This window comes from Acipenser ruthenus, chromosome 19 (assembly GCF_902713425.1).
Source record: "Acipenser ruthenus chromosome 19, fAciRut3.2 maternal haplotype, whole genome shotgun sequence".
NCBI lineage: Eukaryota > Metazoa > Chordata > Actinopteri > Acipenseriformes > Acipenseridae > Acipenser > Acipenser ruthenus.
The window spans coordinates 22,304,030-22,326,871 of NC_081207.1; the positions used below are offsets into that span (position 1 = coordinate 22,304,030).

Sequence of the window (22,842 nt, forward strand, 5' to 3'; positions counted from 1 at the left end):
TTTGAAAAATATATTGAAATACATTTTAATCAAAGCAATAGTAACTTTTGTTAAAATATGTTTTTCTTTCTTAACTAACTGCATAATAACACAGTAATCAACGGAGCTGTTAATCATGGTGCGGCAAAAAAAAAAAAAAAAAAAAAGGTTCGATTTTTGCAAGTTCAGTCCACACACCTTACAGGAATGGGTTAATATTGTTGTCCTATTTGATTAGTTCATGAAACCTGGCAACATGTTTATATCCCTGTGCCAGCAATCACTGTTTAGTTCCATATGGCTGACAGATGAAACCCTGCTGTGTCCTAACTCTGAATAACAATCTAAGCCAAGCTTGGAAAGCAATCACAATGAACACTAACTCCAGCTGAATCCAGATCACGGCACTGAAGCATAGACAAATGTCTGATTTAAGCTTCAAGTAGTTTAATGGTGTTTTGAGTCATTCATTATTATGTCACAATGGGCTCTAGTCTAACTGTGCTGTAATTAAAAGGCCTAACTTTTGGTCAAAATGTTTCAATCTCACTTTCTGTAACCATTTAATAGTTTTGTTTAACTCTTGATTGGTCATTAACTTAATATAGCATTAAACTAAAACAGAGTTATAAGGACAAATGCTTGCAAATGGCCAGTACAACTCACAGGAGTCGGTTGCTAGCGACAAATTCCAAATCGCAATAACGTGTGATTAATCTTGAGATAGGTGTGCTTAACTTCATCACACTGGAAAGCTTCAAGGCACAGCTCCGTGGTGTGCAGGGCGTCATATGGTTTGTGAAGTGCAGGTTCATAACCTTGCTGTGTGAAGTTGCCAGTCTTTGCTGGGGACGCCACAGGGATAGTCACACAGGATCTGGTGCTCCTGTCGGTTTGGGAAACAAAATCTGCAGGGACAGACTCTCCAGATGGCGTTATAGAGGATCCTGTTGGTCTGGCACCAGGTGAGCTCAAGTGGTCACCTGCAGGTCTGGCATTTGTCCTCCAAAGGCCGACAGCTCTGGAAGACATTTGCTCTCGAGTTCCTCAGTGTAAAGAGACAATTGGTTTGGCCATGGGATCAGAGCACACCTTCAGTTCTCCTGAGCTGCTGTGGGGAATTGCTGCGGTAATTGAACATAATTGGACATTCGAAATTGGGGAGAAATAACAAGGCACTCTAAATTTAAAGATAAATAAATCACACATCAACATGGAAATTGTGTAAGCATCTTGCTAACCACACATCACTGTATGAAGAAAACTTACTATATAATATGAGGACATAACACCTTAATGAGTAAGTTAATACAGGTCATATCTTGGGGACTGCTTATCCCATTTTTATTAACTTTGTAAGCTGGCCATGGGGACTTACTTTTGCATAGTGTTGACACCTAAATGATTATATTCCTGGTGGGAATATGCATGTTTCTATAAAAGGAAAATATGACCACAATGCAGTTAATGTGCAGTTAATCCCACAGCATGGAGCTCTGATGTTTTGGTTTTCCATTCTAAGAGGCTACAGATCTGAATAGAGGAACAGTATTTGTACTATATACAGTATTTACCTTTGTATTATGCATATAAAATATCAATCCTGTGATTAATGTAATTTTTCCCAATGGGTTCTTTGTTCCAGATTCTCTACCTGTTCCAACAGTACCTCTAGTTTCTTGCCATTTTTTTTTCTATACAGGCATGTACACGTTTACATGGTATTTTCTTATGGTAACAGTCTTTTTACTTCTAAGAACATAAGAACATAAGAAAGTTTACAAAGGAGAGGAGGCCATTCAGCCCATCTTGCTCGTTTGGTTGTTAGTAGCTTATTGATCCCAGAATCTCATCAAGCAGTTTCTTGAAGGATTCTTATTTCTGAAGGTCACATTTTCAGTATCACAAACAGGGCAGGAGAGATGGTGCTAACAGGGTTCCCTTTGTCTGATGGTAAGCGAGTTCTGTGCTACGATGACTCTCTCCTGTCAGCAGTCCAGCTTCAGTAACATCCCACTCCACAATATCTTCTTTTAAGCAGTTTTCAGTCTAATATAGAGTATATAATTACTGGAGTATTATATTACCGGTGCTCCCTACTATCTGGAATCGTTGTATTATTGAAACTCTTTAAGAGTACACAGCGTATGAGGGGCGTTAGGATGAACTGCATCATTTTAAAATTTCGTACAATATCCGTTACAGTGATGCAATTCTTAAATTAATGTAACTGATTACACCTTTTTGTTTTCCAATTTCCAAGTGTCAATGGCACTGGCTACAGTCACACGTTGCCTGGAGGAAGGGGAAATTAGACTTTTCCCCTCAGGGCTCTGAGAACGAGAGTATGTCAGTTCTGACCTGAACCTCTACACAGCCAACAATGTACCATTGTGGTTAGTGATATGGTAGCTGAGGCCACCAGACTCATTCAACTTGTGACCTGAGCTGTAACTGTGGCCCCCAGAGGTGAAAGGCCCATGGCGCTAGCGAATTACCCCGCAGCAAGCCCACAATGGCTAGTTTTCCTGATCCAACGTCCACTATTGGAAGATCTTACTTCAGAGATACAAGCCAGTCTGCATTGTCACTAGGTGTCACCCGTGCTTCTTCATTCAAACTGCAGGAGCTCCCTTGGGCTTCTTATCCAGGCTTCAAAGACCTGCTGTCGCAGTGCCTGCCAGGCTTGCTGGTAACCCACTGCAGCTCTCTTGAAGTCCCAGTACGTCTTCAGATCCTTCTCCCTGGGCAAGACAAAAATAATTACTAATAAAATAATGTTTACATGCTTTCCAGCCCACCATGTATAAGCAGGATTATTGTACATGTTTACACTACTGTGTTAATGTGTCCCGTCGATGAGCTGATGCTACCTGCTGGAGGCCAGAAAAAATGGCGTATTGATTCAGTGCCATGATGTTGCCGTTATGCAAGTAGTTTCAACAGAAGTACTGTGAAATACTGTAAAATATATGTATCTGCAATGTGTGGTGCTTTTATTTATGCAGTTGGGTTTGACTTGGTATAGTTGCAGGGACTGTTTACATAATAAGTGTATAGAAGTGGAAAGTCATGCCTTGTGTAACTATCAGTGCTTTCAGAAGCAGACCAAGAAAAAAACTGCCTCCACTGTTAGAGTGTGATTTCTACGACATTCCCTTCCAAATCAACATCATTCGAAGTGCTTTCTATAATTGGAAGTACAGCAGTTAGTTATCCTGAGTAGATTGTAATTCTCAAGCTTTGGGACTCCGATGCAGCAGTGGTAGTGCTGCCAATTCGCATTGGACTCACAGCACTGCCATCCAGAAATGAACCGGACCGTGATGTTATTTTTGGCAGGCACCCCAGCATCATTCTTCCGCTTTCAATTCTATAAAGCCTGGGTAAAATACATCACTGGCTGACAGAATTTAAATTTAGTGGCTGAAGACTTTCAATCCAGATTTCAAAGCTAGTGGTCCGTACTCAGCAGCTAAGTAATTACTTTTTCACACAACAATAGAATTTTGAGCGCACAACCATAAATTAAGGTGTGCGAAGGAATAAGACAAAGTGTTTGTCTATTTGAATTTGTGTTTATATAGTTTAGCTTTCTGTACACTGAATCACATTAAATGTGTTTTTTATCTGTAGTGGGCCACAATACCTGTTTCTCAACTACTCCTTTTAGAAGCAGGTTATAAAGCACTGTCAATGCTCATTTTGATAAGCCTTATTGAGTTCCAAGAAGCTCACAAACGATATATATTACATTACTGCTGTCACTGAGACCAGTTATAAAGGGTTTGTGGAAAGCATGCCACAATTCAAGTATGACTGTTTGCTTTTATGGCATCATTGCTGCAATAAAATTTTTGTAACACCAGTGGTATCTGCCTGTTATGTAAATATAAAGTCACAAAGTGCATGTTCAGTTAAGAAAATGATAAGACTAAAGCTTTTTTGCAATTGTCATTTATAGCTGAACCAACAATTGTCAATCAGTTGCCCAACGCATACCCCAGCAGTGCCCCTAATCTGAATACCCACCACCAGTACAGGGGAGCTACGGGCTGGGGTGGGGGTGATTACTGAGCTGAGCTGTTAGAGTATAATGGAACACTGCATCTGCAAACTGGACAGCTTGGGAAGTAATATAGGTATTTGATCGACAGGAATAATGTGAAATTAAAGCAAAGAGACAGGCGACTGTTAAAATATTGATATTATATTGCATCAGCAGTGAAATGGTAAGTAAGGAACAGGAGGTTCTGAACTAGACAGACTGAGCTCACCACTAGTTACGTGTCTCTTTTGGGCCTGCCTCAGAGACACTGTGCAAACAGCTAGGCATGACGAAACATTAACTTCTGAACACAGTCCTGATTGTTCACACTGTGGCAGGCATCAAGCCGGAAAACTAAAATAAACACAGTTCAGGTACACTGCTCTGCCAGGTCGATGCTAATGCACTGTCCTGAGAGCACTTAGGAACTGGAACACACTTTTACCGGTTCCTTACTGGAAATCCAGCTATTTATATGTATGTATATGTATGCTACACCATGAACGTTCAGAGAGTACTGCAGTTATTCCATCAATAAGGATAACCGAATAATCCAGCTCTCTCCACACTTGTATAATATACAATTATAGACTACTCAGGATCTTTCAGCCAATCAGAGCGCAGATAGAAGGTAGACGGTTTCGCCTTCAATCTTCCCTGACACATCACTGAGAAACCCTATTCATGACATTAGCCATGCCATTTTCAGTTTTTTGCCATGCTGTATTATCCATACCAGCACGGTCCACGTCAGACTGCACAGTCTTTTTGAGTACCTAAGCCACTTAACTCTTCTCAACCTTTTCCCTGGTTTCAATGAAACTGACATAGTCTAAATAAAGGTGGGTCGTGATCAGAAAGTCAATGTAGCTGGACTTGTGCCTTGTGTATTATTATAAAGCAGTATATAACTTTGGCTTTCAGCCTTGGTCCGTTCACTCCTACTGGTGCTGACATTCATCCACACACAGACGTTTGGTGTCCTATAACCATATAAACTATTGTCCCTGGGATATCGTGTCTGACGGGGGGTAATAGTTATTATTCTACTTTGGTGTTGAATTGTTCTTTTGAAAAAGGTACAGTTTTTTTTTTTTATTATCAAGTCCTGTGCTTTTCTGAAATGATATTGATATAATAGAAACTCTGGATTTAAAAAAAAACAAAAAAAAACACGTTGGGTTGACAAATGACCCGACTTTCAAACAACAACAAAAGAGAAGACATCTGGGTGTCCCATGTCACAAGAAAGAGGATTTCAATGTCTTACACAATGTGGTTCCTTGAAAACAGAGACAGAGTTCTTCACAAACTTGCATCCGATAAAACTTTTATACAATTTCCTTCAGCCTGCAGGCTTTTTAATTTCCAGTGTCCTCGGAGTCTGAAACTGTGATGAAACATACCACGGGAGGGAAAGTCACGCAATGTTGTGGGAAGATTAGTGGTTCCTTTTTAACTGTTTACTGGTCCTACTCACTGGTTTAAGTTTGCAAAACAGAACGTGCGTGAGGGTGGCAGGACTGGCGGGCCATTTCTCACTGAGCTGTCAGGGGAAGCTCTCATTAGTGGAGTCAGGTTTAAACACCTACACAGTTCAGTTTCTTTAACCCACTCACTACATGTTTTATCTAAACTCAGAGATATCAGGCCCTAAATGCATGCGGAATGTTATTAACAGTGCACCAAGAGTTTGAACTATAGAATAATCGGTTCTCTAGATATACTGTATGGAAAACTCTTAAGTCTGACATACTTCCCTACAGGCAATTCCACTATATCTGATTCTGAGTCAAGCACAGCTATATAATGGTGTTTAAAACAAACTATAAAAGACTTTTACATGAATAAGAGAAAATATGTAAGGTTGCAAAGCTCTTGATTTGCTAACACGTGTGGTATATGGGTCCATGTACCATTATATCTGTCTGTTTTTTTTAAAACCTTTATTTTACTAGGTAAGCACATTGAGATTAAAATCTCTTTTACAAGTGCGACCTAGCCAAGAAAGGCAGCAGCAACACAATAAAACATGCTACAAAAACACAGATACAAAAATAAAATACAAATCATAATAATACAGTCAACAATCAAATAGTAACAAACAGTAACAAGTCTACTCAACTACTTAAAACATGCACAACTCTCAAGCAGATAATCGTGCAGCTTACTTTTAAATTGTACTAAAGTTATTCGGGACTGCAATTTAAGTTTCGACTGTAAATCATTCCAAGACCAAGGAGCAAAATAGGCAAATTATCTTTTAGCAGCCTCTGTACGCACTTTAGGAACCGTGAAATTCAAAAATGTTTGCTATCTAATACTGTAGTTACAAAAAGCAACTATAAAGTATTCATTTACATATGGAGGTAATTTACAAAGAAAAGCCTTATATAACAGAATATACCAGTGCTTCAACCAAAGCCAAGGAGGTCCAGCCAACCAAACTGTATAGCACACAATGATGAGTACTGTAATATATCTCAAGATAGGATCCAGTTTGCTTAATGTTAAGGGCGATGCAAACCTATAGACTGTATCCCCATAATCAATTTGTGGTAAGAATATGCAATCAATATAATGTGTATATTCTCATTACAATAGCCTCAGAGGCACTTTGTTTTTGCTTAAAACATTTTTTTTTTACATGATACTATCCTCTCTGTTTAGTAACAAAGGGATTTTTGGGAATGCTCCAAGCATATTACTGTAGCCAATAAGAAAAAAAAAAAACACCTCACATATTTTGTTAAACAGTAGTTAAGATATCAAATGAATGAACACATTGAACCCTGTACCTTTTAACCAGAATGTTATTAATTTGCTTTGGAACTTTAGTGAGAGAATCATAGAATACAGCTGCTTAACTGTAATCGTAACAGCAGAAGAAAAGAGTATTTTTATTTTTAGCTGAGCCCCAAAGTTGCTGGGTAGCTTGGCTGGCAGAGGTGTTATGTATCGGTATCCTTGGAGCAGGATAGTTCAGACTGGCTTATGTGGTTTAAGCAACTGTGGAAAACCTTTCAGCCAACCAGAGTTCATGTTTTACCTGCTGCATCCCAGATCACAAATAAACCCAATTCATGACATTGTGGGTAGTGGGAGGAGAGCGCTTGGCTTCTGGAATGCGACTACCACCAATTCGAGCATACATGGATGACATGACAACCATGACTACAAAAGGAGCCTGCACTAATCGGTTATTGGGCAAATTAACCAATAACATTGAATGGGCACGAATGCAATTCAAGCCCACTAAATCAAGAAGCATCTCTATAATTAAAGGCAAAGTAGTAGATAAAACGTTCTTCATTAATGGTGAGGCAATACCAACAGTGTCTGAGAAGCCAGTGAAGAGTCTTGGGAGATGGTATGACAGGGATCTAAAGGACACAGTTTGTGTGGGAGAAGTTAGACAACAAGCAGTGGAAGGGTTGAAGAGCATAGACAGCAGCGCTTTACCAGGCAAACTAAAACTCTGGTGCTTTCAGTTTGATCAACAGTTTCTTTGACAACAGTAGAGAAGCTGGAAGCTTTAATCAGTTCATACATCAGGAAACGGTTGGGAGTTCCACGCTGCCTCAGCAGAGTGGGACTTTATGGTAAAGGAATACTGCAGCTCCCAGTCTCCGCTCTAACCGAGGAGTTTAAGTGCGCCAAGGTCAGATTGGAAATGACATTAGTAGAGTCACGTGACAAATGCGTAAGGGAGGCAGCACCTGTGTTGAAAACTGGAAGAAAGTGGGCAGCAAAGAAAGCTGTGGAGGATGCAAAGGCTGCCCTTCGAATTGGTGATATCATGGGGCAAGTTCAGCATGGAAGAGGGGGTCTTGGTCTTAGTTCAGCTCCTCCTACATGGCACAAGGCAGCCCCAGCTCAACGGAGGAAGCTGGTAGTCAACGAGGTGCAAAAGCAGGAGAGGATGAGGTGCGTAAAGGCCGTTTGCCAGTCCAAGCAGGGAGAATGGATGAGATGGGAGAGTGTGGAACAATGCAAGATTGGCTGGCAAGACCTATGGTCAATGGAACAGAGCAGGATCAGTTTCCTCATCAGGTCAACATATGATGTTCTCCCATCACCACAGAACCTAAACCTCTGGGTAGGAGAGGATCCCTCATGTCCTTTGTGTTCATCACCTGCAACATTAAGGCACATTTTGACAGGATGTAAGGTGGCTCTTAGCCAAGGACGGTTTTACTTGGCGCCATGACCCGGTGCTGCGATGTTTGGCCTTAGCATTGGAAGACAAGCGTAACATGACCAATAAGTTGCCGCTAGTTCCATCAAAACATTACACACAAAAGACAACATTCCTCCGCCCAGGAGAGCAACCACCAAGAAAAGGTGTTAAAATCAATCCTCGCCCAGGACAACTGGAAGCTGCCAGAGACTGCAAAATGCTGCCAGATGTTGGTCAACAGCTTATTTTTCCACCTGAGATTGCCACCACTAACCTTCGACCAGACGTTGTCTTGTGGTCTGGATCAGCACGCCTTGTTCACCTGGTTAACAGTGCCATGGAAGGATGTTGTAGATGAGGCGTATGAGAGGAGGAAACTGCGGTATGCTCAACTAGCTACTGAAGCGGAACACCGAGGATGGAGAGTCCGGGTTTACCCAGTGGTAGTGGGTTGTCGAGGATTTGTGGCACACTCTACAACCCGGTTTCTCAGAGACGCCGGATTCAGTGGCCAAGAGTTGCGTCGCACAGTGAAGAACTTATCTGAAGCAGCAGAGAGGAGCAGCAACTGGCTGTGGTTGAGACGGAAAGATTCTGGCTGGGGATCTCAAGCACAATAGAAAGAAAGAAACGCTGATGTACGGGTAAGTAAGCTGGGCTGAGTTGAGTGGGGGAGGGGGTGATGCTGGGATGCCAGAATCACCGTCGAGCCCTCTTGAGGTGTCGTGGGCTAGTCGACGAAACACCGAGGATGGAAGGTGCCCACTTGAAGACCCCAGAGATGTACCCTACTTAGGTCAATCCAGACGGTTGTCATGCTGATGCGCTGGGGAGACCGCACTGTGGTTGATCTCCGGAGCCAGCATCGCAGCCGTTGTGTGTGCTGATGCGCTAGGGAGGCAATAAGCTGATCCCTGGAGCCAGCATTACACTTGAGCCATCAACACCAGACAGAAGGATATCTACATCATCATATGGAAAGAAGCGCAAATGGATGGAGACACAGATGGATCACATTAGTTTACTGTAAAGCTACGTCTTAGTTGGTGCTTATCTTGGCGAGAGCCGAGTTCAAATCAGCATGAAGTTTTAACATCTACTCTTGTGTAATGGAAATCATGTCAACCAAGCCATATTGAGTTTTATTTGTGCTCTATTCTCAAAATCGCTGCTTTAAAAAAATCACACCTGAAACACCTCACCTTCCATTCAACTGCAATGCCAATTCAAAACGGGGACATCACAATCAGCCATTTACCTGTATTATGTTAATCAACCATTTCCATCTTTTCAATATTAATCCCAATCGAGCAAATAAAAGGTTGTCATGAATAGAAAGCAAATATCGCTGGATTTTTAAAAAATCTGGTCATCACAGTAAGACTTAAGATAAGTCTTAGACTGGCAACATTCTACTTTATATTTCATTTCTTATTATGTGTGTTCTCGATCACTATCAATCTGTTGTTGTTTCTGCTTAGATCATTTTATACAGGCCTGCTAACTATCCCTGCAAAACCGTCCTTTCTCAATCACTTCTAACAGCTGCATTTTTGTGGTCTGAGAATGACAACTAGTGGTGTGCAGCTGTAGTAATGCATTTTAAATTTTATTTAATATTGAACCAAGTATGTCTACAGACCTAACAAAACATTCCAAGCTGAAACTGTTTCATCCTTACATAAGGATTATGCTAATTCTTAAACAAAGATACTGTATACTACAATGGTTTACCAATATAAAACTCATAGCTCTATCTTAACTTCATTAAAATGAGATCCCACGCTCTGCTTGATTGTAAAAACACAGAGCTGTTACTACTAAGCTATACAAGGCACGTGATGGCAGACGCCAGAGCTCAATTTATGCTACTAAAGGCTGTGAAACTATTCATTTTATTTTTTTTTATAAATCTACTATAATGGATAAACTGTATTGTAGTTTTAAATAACTAAAGTCTGAAGCTCAACACGCTCACTGCTAAAAACATTGGTACTGTACATAGTCACATTCTCAATGTACTACAGCTCTAGGTATAATCGATAGGAAGTTTTTTGTTTGTAAAATTCCAGAAAATGTAACCAATTGAGAAATTATTTCATAGGGTCATGGTATTGCTATCTCCTAAATAAGCGATGAGTGATGCTTGAAAAGAAATCTGGTAACAGCATTCAGCTCTGCTCTCTGCCATCAGACAAACGTCGATTGTTTTCCTGTTCCACCACAAGCAAAACTGTGAGCTTATTTCATTTTGATCAAGGTATTATGTTGTTTCACAGACTATCACTAACCAACACAGGAGGAAACATTCAAACTGTGTCCTTACAAGAAAAGCTACATAACAGTTAACGAGGGCCCTCTTTGTTTGGAAGTTGAATTAATCCTGCTGAGTTATTCACCCTCTGTGAATGCTTTCCTGAAACATACTGCACCTGGGGGTGTAATACCATCAGAATACTACAGCCCACAAAGGTTTCTGGTGTTTCCATCTAACATAAGAACAAGAAAATGAATGTATGCTTGTGTGGTTCCAAGTAGCTGATTGATCTTTGTCAAATTAAGACGCATGTAACTAATTTTTTTTTTTTTTAAATTTAGTCGTTGCCAAGTATTTTTTATTATTTTCTCCCAATTTGGAATGGCCAATTATTTTTAGGCTCAGCTCACCGCTACCACCCCTGCGCTGACTCAGGAGGACGAAGATGAACACACGCTGTCCTCCGAAGCGTGTGCCGTCAGCCGACCGCTTTTTTTCACACTGCGGACTCACCATGCAGCCACCCAAGAGCTACAGCGTCAGAGGACAACGCAGCTCTTACAGGCAAGCCCGCAGGCGCCCGGCCAGACTACAGGGGTCGCTGGTGAGCCGACCTAACCCTCCCTCCCCCCGGGCGGCGCTCGGCCAATTGAGCGCCACCCCCTGGAAGCTCCCGACGGCAAAGGAATAGTCTGGACTCGAACTCGTGACGTCCAGACTATAGAGCGCATCCTGCACGTCACGTGGAGCACCTTTACTGGATGTGCCACTCGGGAGCCCTTACGCAACTCTAATTTACACATGTTTAACTCTTAGCCAGTAATATTGGTATAGAACTGTATGAACACTACAATCTCACATAGTCTTGTCTAATTTTGCAGTGAAGGAGACAGTATGTTGGTTGTCTATGAAGCCTGGAACTTGCTGGAATTTCAGTTTTTTCTAGAAACGCAAGCTCATATAACATGAAAATTGTAAAATGGCTATTCTTAATTTTACTTGTCATAACAATTTTGGTACAGTAACTAGCTGCACTGCTATATTAAAACACACCTTGTTTGCCAGAGTGAAAATGAAGCACTGTGGAATATACCTTATTGGCTATGATGTTCTTGTAAGAATAACTGCTCCCTGATCATGCCAACAAGAGCATGCTCAAACCAGTACTCAAGCACTAGCAACTTGGACAGCTGGCAAAAGAGAAGCGTGCAACGGGCTGCCTGTGGCTTCCTCTGTACTCGAATGATCTTTCCATTCATCAGAAACCACGTAAATGCTGATTTGTATGACCGCATAATGTTTTTCCAGTAATTTAGTAATTCATATTGTTTGCTTATGCCAGCTGTATTACTTCAGAAGATACAATTCTTTCCAGACCCCAAAATTCAAAAGTGGATTTCTGTGAACTCATTTACTGTGGTGGTGAAGTAAAACCCATTTGGTCAATTGACATTGGGTGGAGCACATCGTCCGTGTTAAAACCGTTCTTATTTCAATGACTTGCATGTACATTCTTTGTGTTCCGACACCAGTTGCTCTTCCATCCCAGCTGCCTGCTGTAGATCAGTCAAAATGTCTTTCTAGATGGCCGACAGCATCTCGTGCACAGCTCTGCATCGCCATTCATACAAAAAGAAACTTGATTCTTACTACCTGTTCATTGTCCGGGGCTGGCTGTTACTTCTATAAAGGCATTTTGGCCTAAATGATGTCTGTCTCAATATCTTCAATGATAAAATGAGTTTAGGGTCTTATGCAGCAAGATGTGCCCTGCTGAACAAGAAACCAGATAGAGAGAAAAAGTGACTTATCAAAATAAAATAAAAAAAGCTCTACTTTACAATTCACCCCCATGTGGTAAAATGTGAAAATCTGTGTGAGAAATGAGTAAGTGCTGGTTTTGAATGTTGAAGTTTTTAACATTTGTATTTGTTCATCATTATGAGTAAATACAAATTGCCAAAGCATTTTTGTACACTATGATTAATGTAACAGAGATTACATGAAATACAATATCTGAATAGAGCATTATAAACGGGTCATAAAACACCTGTATACTGTTTTTAACAAGTTTATGAAGATCCTAATAGATAGTTGTGGCCTACTTTGGAGAACAATACTGATATAACCCTAGAAATTACATACATTAATAGTATTTCCTAACTAATACCCCCTAGGCATTCTGTTCTCTTTTGTTAGGCAACTGAAATATAATTCCTGGTACAGTACTAAGAAGCTTAATCAGACTATACACTAGAATCATTTTCAGAATCCCTGAGACACAACTGCCCATTCACAGGGATGCCCAGCCCCCATTTAAAAGTGGAAGAGTTTACTTCTAATGTTATAAGTTAATCAAATTGTGGTTAATGTTGTAATTGTGTTTGGAGTATTTGTCTCTATTGATGATGACTTTAGAAACATAACTGCTGCACAAAAAAAAATGTAACTTGATCTGAAGTAGAAAATCTTTAGGCAGCACTGGCTGTCACCTCCCGGAAAGAACGACCCAGCGCTGGCTGTCACCTCCCGGAGAGAACGACCCAGCGCTGGCTGTCACCTCCCGGAAAGAACGACCGAGCGCTGGCTGTCACCTCCCGGAGAGAACGACCCAGCCCACGTCACACACATCAGCAGGCAAGTAGAATGGAAGAGCAGCTTCCGAACCAAGGTGGACACAGACTCAAATACTACAACAATTCACTACCTTCCAACTATCAACCAACCAGCTGGATCACAAATACTTAACAAGTGTTTCCACACACTTGAAATTCAATCATATTATATTATTATCAGAATGTTGCAATCACACCCAATTTAGCAACACAATGTTACTTCCCACATACTGATGTCGTGAGTATTGAAATAACTATACAATGAGTATACAGTATAAGTATTTTATTAAGGCTGAACTGACCTGTAGGAGGAAGTTTCTTAACCTTGGTTTCCACTCCTCACCTGAAGGGATTTTTGTGGTGTTGAAAGCTAGTGTATTTCATATACATATTCTGCTGATCCTATTACAATGCATCACCAATGATTTTCTACTGAGGAGAAACTCATTTAAACCATCTAGTTAACCTTCTTTTAATGACCTTTTCATGACCTTATTGTTTGTTTATTTTGGTTTTAGTTAATTAGAAAAGTCTGAACTATTAATTATGTTGGCCATATTGAGACATTATGCTCTCTTTTAAATAATACTCACAATTACCATCACAAACTATGATTTGTTTGTGTACATATGCACTAGTTCATTCAAGTCAAAGTAATGCTCCTATTAAATTGAAATGCAATAAGAGCTTGGAGTTCTTCCCATAGCCTATTGTCAGGACACCGTAGTTTAATTAGTTGCTTCATATTAATATACTGTCCAATTTAGACATTGTATTTAAGAACATAAGGAAGTTTACAAACGAGAGGAGGCCATTCGGCCCATCTTGCGCGTTTGGTTGTTAGTATCTTATTGATCCCAGAATCTCATCAAGCAGGTTCTGGAAGGATCCCAGGGTGTTAGCTTGAACAACATTTACATTTAAAGATATACATACCCTTAAGAGACTCACACAGGCTGTTTGTTTCACAACCCCCCTTCATGTAATGCTTTTAACAACAACAGTATGTAGATTGGCTACTACAGTAGCCAACTACAATTCTAAGTGAGGAATCTTTTCAGCTATTCTAAAGGGTCCCAGCTCCATGAAATGTCACATTAGGTTTCTGATAAAAAGATTAAGATGTGAGTAGAACTTTATGAACTAATTCCTCATTCGACAACGGTTGTCTCAAACATATTTATTCTTTTTACAAGGACGTCACAACTGTATGACTAAATCTGGGAAAAAGTCTTAAAACCCCACATTCACTTGCTCTTTCACCGTCAATCAGACTTAATGAATCCTAACCTAAAACAGGTTTTCACTGCACACAATCGGTTTTGTTATACAGGATAAACAGCATTGTGAAATAGAACACAATAGTGCTTTTGTTGTAAGGCACAGGGCAAGAATTTTGTCAAGTCACCTTAAGACCTATATCTGATTGCTTGTTCAATGGGGTAGAAGAAAATGATCTATGAACCTCCCCTATATTTTTATTTATTTCTATATCATATTACAAGAGTGTACACCTCATTACAAGCCTGGTCCTCCACAACTCAGCATGTTCGCACAAATTGCCATAACCTTTATAGGGTCAAATAATGAGTACAGATTTATATAGGGTTATAGGATTATAGGGAGGCATGCGTATGAGGGAAGAAGTGAACGATACCAGGCTGAAAGCAAAGGTCTGCTTACATAGATATAATCCATACACAGGAACTTGCTGTGTTATAACTATATTATACACTGTGTATGGTTATACAAGTTACACTATCTAGCTAGCAGTTTTTCTATTCATTACCAACCTCTATTTAGTCCATTGTTATTTTCGTTGGAAAGAGGGAAAAGGTTGATAAAGAGAATTCTGTTAAGGGATAGGTGAGATACGTGGCCAATTGTGATGATTTTAAAGGTACTTTGCAGATGACGTTAATTCCAAGAGGTGACTCAGGTAGGATTTCGGAAGGCAGGCGTACTGGTAAAAACAATAATAGTTATCATCATTAAATTACAATATTGAAAACTACTTAAGTACAGCCCACTTAAGAATGTGTTGGGAGACTCCTAAAACATAGCTTCCAAATAATTTGATTTAGTTAGATCTTGAATGTACAGCAGGGATTTTTATATTAAGAAGAAAAAAAAAAAGCAAAAAAAAAAAAAAAAGCCAGAAGAAGCCAACAACATCCGGCGATCTGGTTTTCTGGTGAAAAGCAGTTTTCCATACCAGACCAGCCCTGCTCCACCCCATGGAAAAGAGAAATCCTAGTCATAGGTATGTTGGTATCCTTTTTAAAATGGTAAGGAATCTTCTCGATCTTTTGATCTAGGCTTACAAAATGATACAGTAAGACAACGATTTGCCATTTTGAGCAAAAAAGCTTTTTGCACAACAGAACAAGGTAATGGGGCCCTGTTGAGAGAAACTTGCAGTTCGGTTATTGAGGTTCTCCTCATGTATTTGTGTTGTGACTGTGCCTACCTGAGGGAGTCTGGGAGCTGCTCCTCCAGGGTGGATGCTACGAGCTCTCGGAATTGGAGGAAAAGTTCAACCTTACAAATCCGTGACCTGCAAGCAAAGACCAAGCACTCAGCAGGGTGCTGGCTGAGACCTCACCAAGCATTCAGCAGGGTGCTGGCTGAGACCTCATCAAGCATTCAGCAGGGTGCTGGCTGAGACCTCACCAAGCATTCAGCGGGGTGCTGGCTGAGACCTCATCAAGCATTCAGCAGGGTGCTGGCTGAGACCTCATCAAGCATTCAGCAGGACTCTGGCTGAGACCTCACCAAGCATTCAGCAGGGTGCTGGCTGAGACCTCATCAAGCATTCAGCAGGATGCTGGCTGAGACCTCATCAAGCATTCAGCAGGACTCTGGCTGAGACCTCATCAAGCATTCAGCAGGACTCTGGCTGAGACCTCACCAAGCATTCAGCAGGGTGCTGGCTGAGACCTCATCAAGCATTCAGCAGGACTCTGGCTGAGACCTGTCACACTTGGTTGTCACCTTTTCATTAAATAACTTGATTAATTAGTCACAGCTGCAGTGCCCCAATCATTTTAAACTGTCAATCAGAACTGTAAAAAGTAGCTAAAGATAAGAGGTTAAAAACTTATGGGACACTTAGCTTGCTTGAATTTAAAATAAATATAGTACTTTATGCAAAAGTTGGGCTGGTCACCTTGCTGTACCCATTTGCTAAGACATAGACATCTTTCAAAACTACACATCTGAGTGAATGGCTTTACATGGAGGGGAAAAGCTATCAAATTGTTTTGTTAGTTACATTCACTTGAAATGCTTTTGGTTTTATTTCTTGCTAAAAACATTTCATATTGTACTGTTATTTACTAAAAGGCATAAAACGTGCTTGTGACTGAACTTACAAGCTCTGTTTTTCATCAAACCTGCTATTGTCAAACTACGACCTTTCTGGTAGACCACATATGAGATTTTTTTTTTTTTGCTGTAAAAGGTATTTATAATCAGTATTGAGAACCCATATATGTCTACGATGTCAGAAAGCCATAGAGAACTAATAAGGCAGTGTCCAGCAATGAAGACTGCTTACCTGGCCTGTGGAGTACCCAGTGCTTTCTTTGTCACTCCCTGCTTAGAGCCATTTGCAGTGACATCTAGTGGTTGGTCAGGGACAGCACACCAGCTGATAGCTATAATAAGAGTAAACACATCTTTGTCAGTATACAGTATGTAGTTCCAAAGAAAGATTACAAAGAAATGAACCCTGCTGTTAATTTGCCTGTAGCTCTGAAAAGAAATCATGCATCTAAAATAGCATGCATGCTGTAAATGGGTAAAAGCAAAGTAGCCCAAACGATCCCTGTACTAGTTATGCAAACCAACATCTATAACAGTGCATGATATGTACATTCTCAGGCAAGGTCCTGTTTCTAACAGCAGTGATATTTAGATACCTCACTGCTATGATCAATGGAACAGATCGACTGTCTAAACAGCCCCACAGTACCTGCTCCACAAGGAGTGACCTTCCCTTTGCTGGGGTCATGGTTCTCGTCTAGCAATCTGCGACTGTGAATGAACTCCACCTGTGACTGCTGCAGCTCCACAGAAGAGACAGTGAACCCGGGAGGCAGAGACTCCACCGCAGAGCACCTGAAACAAGGGAACCGGTCAGCTCAGGAAGATTGCAGAAAACACTTGCCACTGCAGGATAGGGGGGCCAAGCTAGATGTACATCCACAACACTCAATCATTAAATCAGAGCAAGGTTCAGGAAAAGCCTCAGTCTATTTTACAATCACGTTTACATTTAAGTGTTCTTGAAAGGGTTAGGGTTAGGTGAGTCTGGTACGGTGCTTGCTCACTGCTTGGTGTTTTATATGGGTGTAAGATGAGACCACCAAACTGAAGAATGAGCACTCCAGCATGGATTCTAAACATCAAGAGGGTTCACATGAACATTGTGTGGAATAATTCCCCTAGCAATGGATCTGCTGGCCATCATTGTCTCAGAATCTCAGGACCTAAGTGGACAGGAGATTTGCTGTTGGATATTGTGGGATTCTTATGAACCTAAGGATAACCAAGGATTGAAAACACTTGCTCAGCTTTCATAAGGATTACTGCATTCTAAAGTCCCTTGTTTTGCAGATCTGTTTCTTTTACATTCTTTGTAGAAATTCTCTACCAAGACTCCACCTGAGCCTTACACTTGCTTTCCATTCCACGAAACAATGACAGTCCTATCACCTGTAAACAGGAAGTGAATGATTACAGGAGGTGAGTTGAGGATTTATTTACATATCAACACACTGAACAGCTCACGTGACAATAAGAGCAACGGCAGCGCACAGAGCACATTCAGCGTTGCTGAAGAGGTTGAATAAACGGTTAGGACAGCTCAGTATGATGCAATACCTGCTGATCAGTGCCCTCCTCATGGCTTCGTCACTGTAGGGACACCGCCCTGTGATCACTGCTGAGAAATAGAGCGGCCCCTGCAGGTAGTGCATGAGAAGTGCGCCCTGGCAGCCCAGCACATTCCACCGCGCCATCTTATCACTGCAGGACAGGGAGAGTGTGCGGTCCCCTCGGCCCGGCTTCACCCGCAACTGCCCCACACTGTGGTACTGAGCACCGGCCTGGTGTGGGTCTTGCCTACCCCCTGGGACACACTTAGCCCCGGTCCTGTGCACATCCAGCACCTCAGCTTGAGCAGTCAGGCTGAGCACAGGCCCCTGCTCCGAAGTGGTTGCTTCCTCTTTTTGAAGAGCCTGTCCTGAACTGTCCCCCTGGCTCTCTGAAACTCGATTTCCTTTCTCTTTTGCTCTGAATGAGCTTCTGGAAAGAGAATTCTCGGTTTTAATCCTTTTGATGGAAGAGCCGGCATTATTTTCCTCTGGTTTCCGTTTCAGTCTAAGGTCCATGGCTACAGGCTCTGATTCGCTCATGTGATCCTTGTCGTTACCATGGCGCGGAGTCGAGGGGGCGGCTGTGAGACGGGGTTCCTCAGCTCTGATTGGCTGGCAGGGCTGGTCCTCTCTGTCCATCATAGGGATTATGGAGGCATCTCCACCTGAAATAAAAGATAAAGAATTATATAAAAACTTCCATAAAGAAGCTTAGATGGGTCTATGATATGACACGTCTGTAATCTGAGTGAAGTTGAAACAATGTCAATGCCAAACCTGACATTGTAGTTATAACGTACTTATAATATTTCATTTTTGGGAGGCAATCTAACTTATATTTGACTCTTAATGTGGACATCATTTGTCTCAAGCAAAAAACATTTAAACTGGCAGAAAGCAGCATTTCCATACAGGGCACACGGGACCTTCTTTACATTCAGTTTGGCTAGGACTGTTTTCTACAGCAGCAGGTGACCAAATGAGTTTGTCAACACTGACCTGATTTTCCACTGTGTGAAACTTTCCCATGTCATATATTTACTATGAAGAAGACGGTTTGCCAGTTATTTGCCCACATTGAAAAAATAAGCCACCTGAAGAAATGTGGGTTACCAGGTCAATAGTTCTCAGTGCTCTACAGCTACTGTATTGCTGTTGGTTGTTTCCGTCACTAATCACTAGGGCCGAAGTAGAGAAAATGCCGTTCTGCAATAGCAAGCTGCCCCCATTCTCAGTCATCCAAACTCACAAGGTGTGTGGCTTGTGAAGAACACAAAAGAGAGTCCAGGTTTCAGCCTCCACTTCCCCTTCTCTGCTCCCGGGGTAAAGATACTGCTATCTTCTCCACGCACTGCCAGCAGCAGCTGATAGCACAGATATCTGCAATTAACAGGAAGAATCACAGGACATGAAGAAGTCTGCACAGTGAAACCATGGTATGAGGGCCAGTCATTGGACCAAGACAAAAAGGGACCTTACTACTCACACTATGCTGGTTACTTATTAATGTTTAGTTTTTAGTTAGCTCAGCCAGTTTATAATTTAACCATTTTCTTGTGAAGTAGCCTTTTACAAAGGTGGTCTTAAAGTGAGTGAGAGTTTATTTAATTTCAGTTTAGTCCTGCTAATCTGACTTCATACTTTGATGTATGATCAGGAACTTTTATTTAGTAGGCTAGTTATCCTGCCACAATCGTATATCTTTCAACCCCTCCATTGCAATGGGATAGGGTACACCATTGTACTCAAATGTATTTTGAAACCAAGCACTGCATTGATGAAGGAACCATATGTTACTATAAATCTGGTGGTTGTCAAGTGTTGTCCGAGTCAAACCTAGCTTTAGGAAAAAGACTGTTTTCTTTAATGCAATAACGTCTGAATAAAAACCCACCCCTTTAAGGCAGTAACCAACTACCTTCCCTATAAAGTCTAAGAGAGGGAATGCTTCCATATACCCAATCAGACTTCACTCCAGAGTGGGAGTTTATTAAAAATATTCTAATCAAATTCTCACGTGGCCACTGGTAGATACTTACCTGAGGAATCCTCGCCTGGCAACTACCTCAGCATGGCTGTCATTGAGCACATCGCCTGTGTTGAAATAAGAACAATATAGGCCTACAGCATAAAGAATTAGTGTGGAACCCTGTTTATATCGTCTACTGCATAACACAAACTGAAGCTTACTGAAGAATAAGTCAGACATGACTAATTCATGTAATTCTAAAATATGAACACAAACATAAAAGATGGCATTCCTATCCATGTACAGTCCATGAGAAAGACACCTGTTCATACATGTGTCTACTGCCAGACTAGTTTCTTTAGTTTTATATATCAACATTACTGTACCGTTTCAAGTTTCAGATCAACCCTGGTACTTACCATTTTTACTCATTTTTGACTGGCCAATGCATTTTGTTCCTGTTCCCAACGCAACAACCTCTTTTGACGCTGAAGAACAACAGTAAAAGATTTAGGAAATGCACTAATAAGAAAATCATTGTAATCTATTTTCCTCTGTCCTGTAACAAGGCACGACTTGTCTGACTTAATGACACTTTCTGTAATTACAGCTGTTTCAGTAAGGAATACTACATAGAACAAATGTGTTGCTTCTAACATCCACTGGGATCTTAGAGATAAGACATGTTTCAAACAGAAGAAAAAGAATAGACACTACAATTGGATGACTGAAACAGAAAATAATTCGAAACACATTAATTAGTAAACTGGGATACTGTATTCAATACCCAAACCAAGCTGCACTGTGATAATGACAAGAAGACAATTTATGCCAATGCAACAAAACAGAGAATGTTTGCCAAGACAGCTAAATCTTGAAGAGGTTAACCTTTTTGTTTTTCACCACTGGACGCAGAGTCTTCTTCTGGTACTGCTTTGATCTTTACCACAGCAGCCAGCAGGGTCCACTCCCGGCCTGACTCGGGCATCCCTTTCCTGGGCAGTTTAGTAGAGTAGTGCTCACAACACAGGCTGACAATCTCATCTGCTGACCACATCCTCAAAGCTGGCTGTACCCCCGAAGTATTTTCTGAGCAACCTGTTTTAGAATTATGATAAACATGAGATTATCCAAATAGGGGTTAAAAAAAGTCTGAAATCAGTATATGAATGACCCACATATATTGTACATTTGCAAATCCACATACCCTGTTTTTTGTCTTTTAGGGATAGCTAGACTTTCTGACAGGCGCCTTTAAGATTTATTTTTCTAGTACCCTATAACTATGATGACCCTATAATGTTCAATATACAATGGGATACTAATAAAACCATTCATCCAAGACTCGCATTCAACGTTCTGTACATCTAGACTGCTTTTCCAAACATCATTTAGACACTTCGCAATGATTCCCTAGAAGAATGTTCACGATCGTCAATACAAGTAAATCAAGTCAACAACACATAACTGTATTTTACAGCATGCATTTAAAATACAGTATGCAGAGAGAGTTTGAATCCGAATAACAATGTTGTAGACACCCGAAATTCACGGGGACTTAAAATAGAAATTACCTAATTATCTCAGTACGATAAGTGCGCTGTTTTTCCTTGTTGTATCCAGTATAATATTTTCCAAAAACTGGATTCAGTACATTTTACCCAAAATCACCGCTTGCATTAATGATTTATAACTGCACCAAACGCAATGAGTAAAGCAGCAAGTACGGCAAGTGCATGCATATTGCAGACTGTGGAAAGTCAAGCTGTGATGACGTTTTCTGAACGAGTGACAAGCAGACGCTGATAGATGATGCCAGAGTTTTGCGGGTTGAAAGTGCTTAGATTGTTTTTATTTGTTTAAAATGTACTCACAACGTCTTGCTACGTGTTATTTGATCTTATGCTGAAATGCTTAATTTTGCTGTATTACCCACTCTCTGTGTGCAGAGTGAACGTGTCCGTAGCTGTCAAATAGCGAGGAATTGTGCATTGTAACACCGATGCTCTGTGAAGAAAACGGTCTGCAAACCAGTTCATTCATCCACACAGCGATGTTGTAAACTTTGTATGCTCTCCTAATTTCCCTTAACACCCTTGAAGTGAATAGTTTAATTATTATTTCATTGAATTGCCCACCCAGCCCTAACATTAAATAATTATTAACAGAATTAATCGGAAAACAAGAAAATTGTAAACTTGTGTTTGCTGCATATCTTAGTTTTATATTAATCTGACAACTAAGGTGTGTATGTAATTAAGAAAATAATGAAATATTAATATTATGATGGAACGTTGCAATTTTAACTTACCACAAATAGAAATAAGTCAGTAAGTACATGAATACAAATGCATTTAATATTCTGGTATCCACCAGATGGCGCTGTATACAGTAACTTCACAGTACCATTTTTGATTAAGGTGCTGATCAATCAACCCTATCCAATCCTATCAAATTTCTCTTGAGCATGGATCTTTCATTCAAAATGTTCTTAGACGTAGAAGCTTATCATTACTGGGTCACTTTCCAGCACTGGGGTTCCTAAGTGTGATGAGGATGGACAATTCAAATTCTTTAGATTTCATTTAAACTTGTCTTTCCTTTTTATCCAATTTTACAGTTCAATGGCTAGCTGCTAATGTTCTTTTCCATCCAATTTTTTTTTTATAGTAGCAGACTGGAGTACGATAAACTATCAAGTCACTGTAATGTATATTTTGGTGTTTTTGTGTGTGTCTGAAATATAGTCCAAAACAATACACACCAAAAATTCAACATGCATGCCTGTTTTGCCGTGGAGCTGAAATATAGCACAATTGTGTTCATTAATACAATTTATCTTCAATATACAGTCTAATCTTTCCTTTTAAAAAGTTTCCCACAGTAAAAGCATATGTAATTGTAATAAAGCACA

At 40.6% G+C, this 22,842-nt stretch overlaps 1 protein-coding gene across 3 annotated transcripts; it reads right to left on the reverse strand.

The window, feature by feature from the left end:
- Positions 1–73: 73 nt before the first annotated feature.
- adat1 (adenosine deaminase tRNA specific 1) lies at positions 74–21,956 on the reverse strand. 3 transcript variants are annotated; one of them, XM_058992640.1, is made up of 10 exons: positions 21,865–21,956; positions 20,817–21,026; positions 20,348–20,416; positions 19,999–20,053; positions 19,209–19,339; positions 17,967–18,624; positions 17,056–17,201; positions 16,639–16,738; positions 15,550–15,636; positions 74–2,723 (listed from the first exon to the last, which is right to left on the reverse strand). In XM_058992640.1, the coding sequence occupies exons 2-10, from the start codon at positions 20,983–20,985 to the stop codon at positions 2,591–2,593; spliced, it is 1,548 nt and encodes a 515-aa protein (XP_058848623.1). In that variant the 5' UTR covers positions 20,986–21,026; positions 21,865–21,956; the 3' UTR covers positions 74–2,590. The 3 variants fall into 3 exon arrangements, with proteins under 3 accessions (XP_058848623.1, XP_033896429.3, XP_033896431.3); XM_034040538.3 differs by lacking the exon at positions 21,865–21,956 and adding an exon at positions 21,503–21,734; XM_034040540.3 differs by lacking the exons at positions 15,550–15,636; positions 21,865–21,956 and adding an exon at positions 21,503–21,734.
- Between the last annotated feature and the right edge of the window lie 886 nt (positions 21,957–22,842).

Coding starts and splice junctions, on each gene's coding strand:
- adat1 (XM_058992640.1), bottom strand. CDS start 20,985: ATGTGGTCAGCAGATGAGATTGTCAGCCTGTGTTGTGAGCACTACTCT. Junction 20,054..20,347: donor GTCAAAAATGAGTAAAAATG/GTAAGTACCAGG, acceptor ATTTCAACACAG/GCGATGTGCTCAATGACAGC. Junction 19,340..19,998: donor GCCAGGCGAGGATTCCTCAG/GTAAGTATCTAC, acceptor TGTTAATTGCAG/ATATCTGTGCTATCAGCTGC.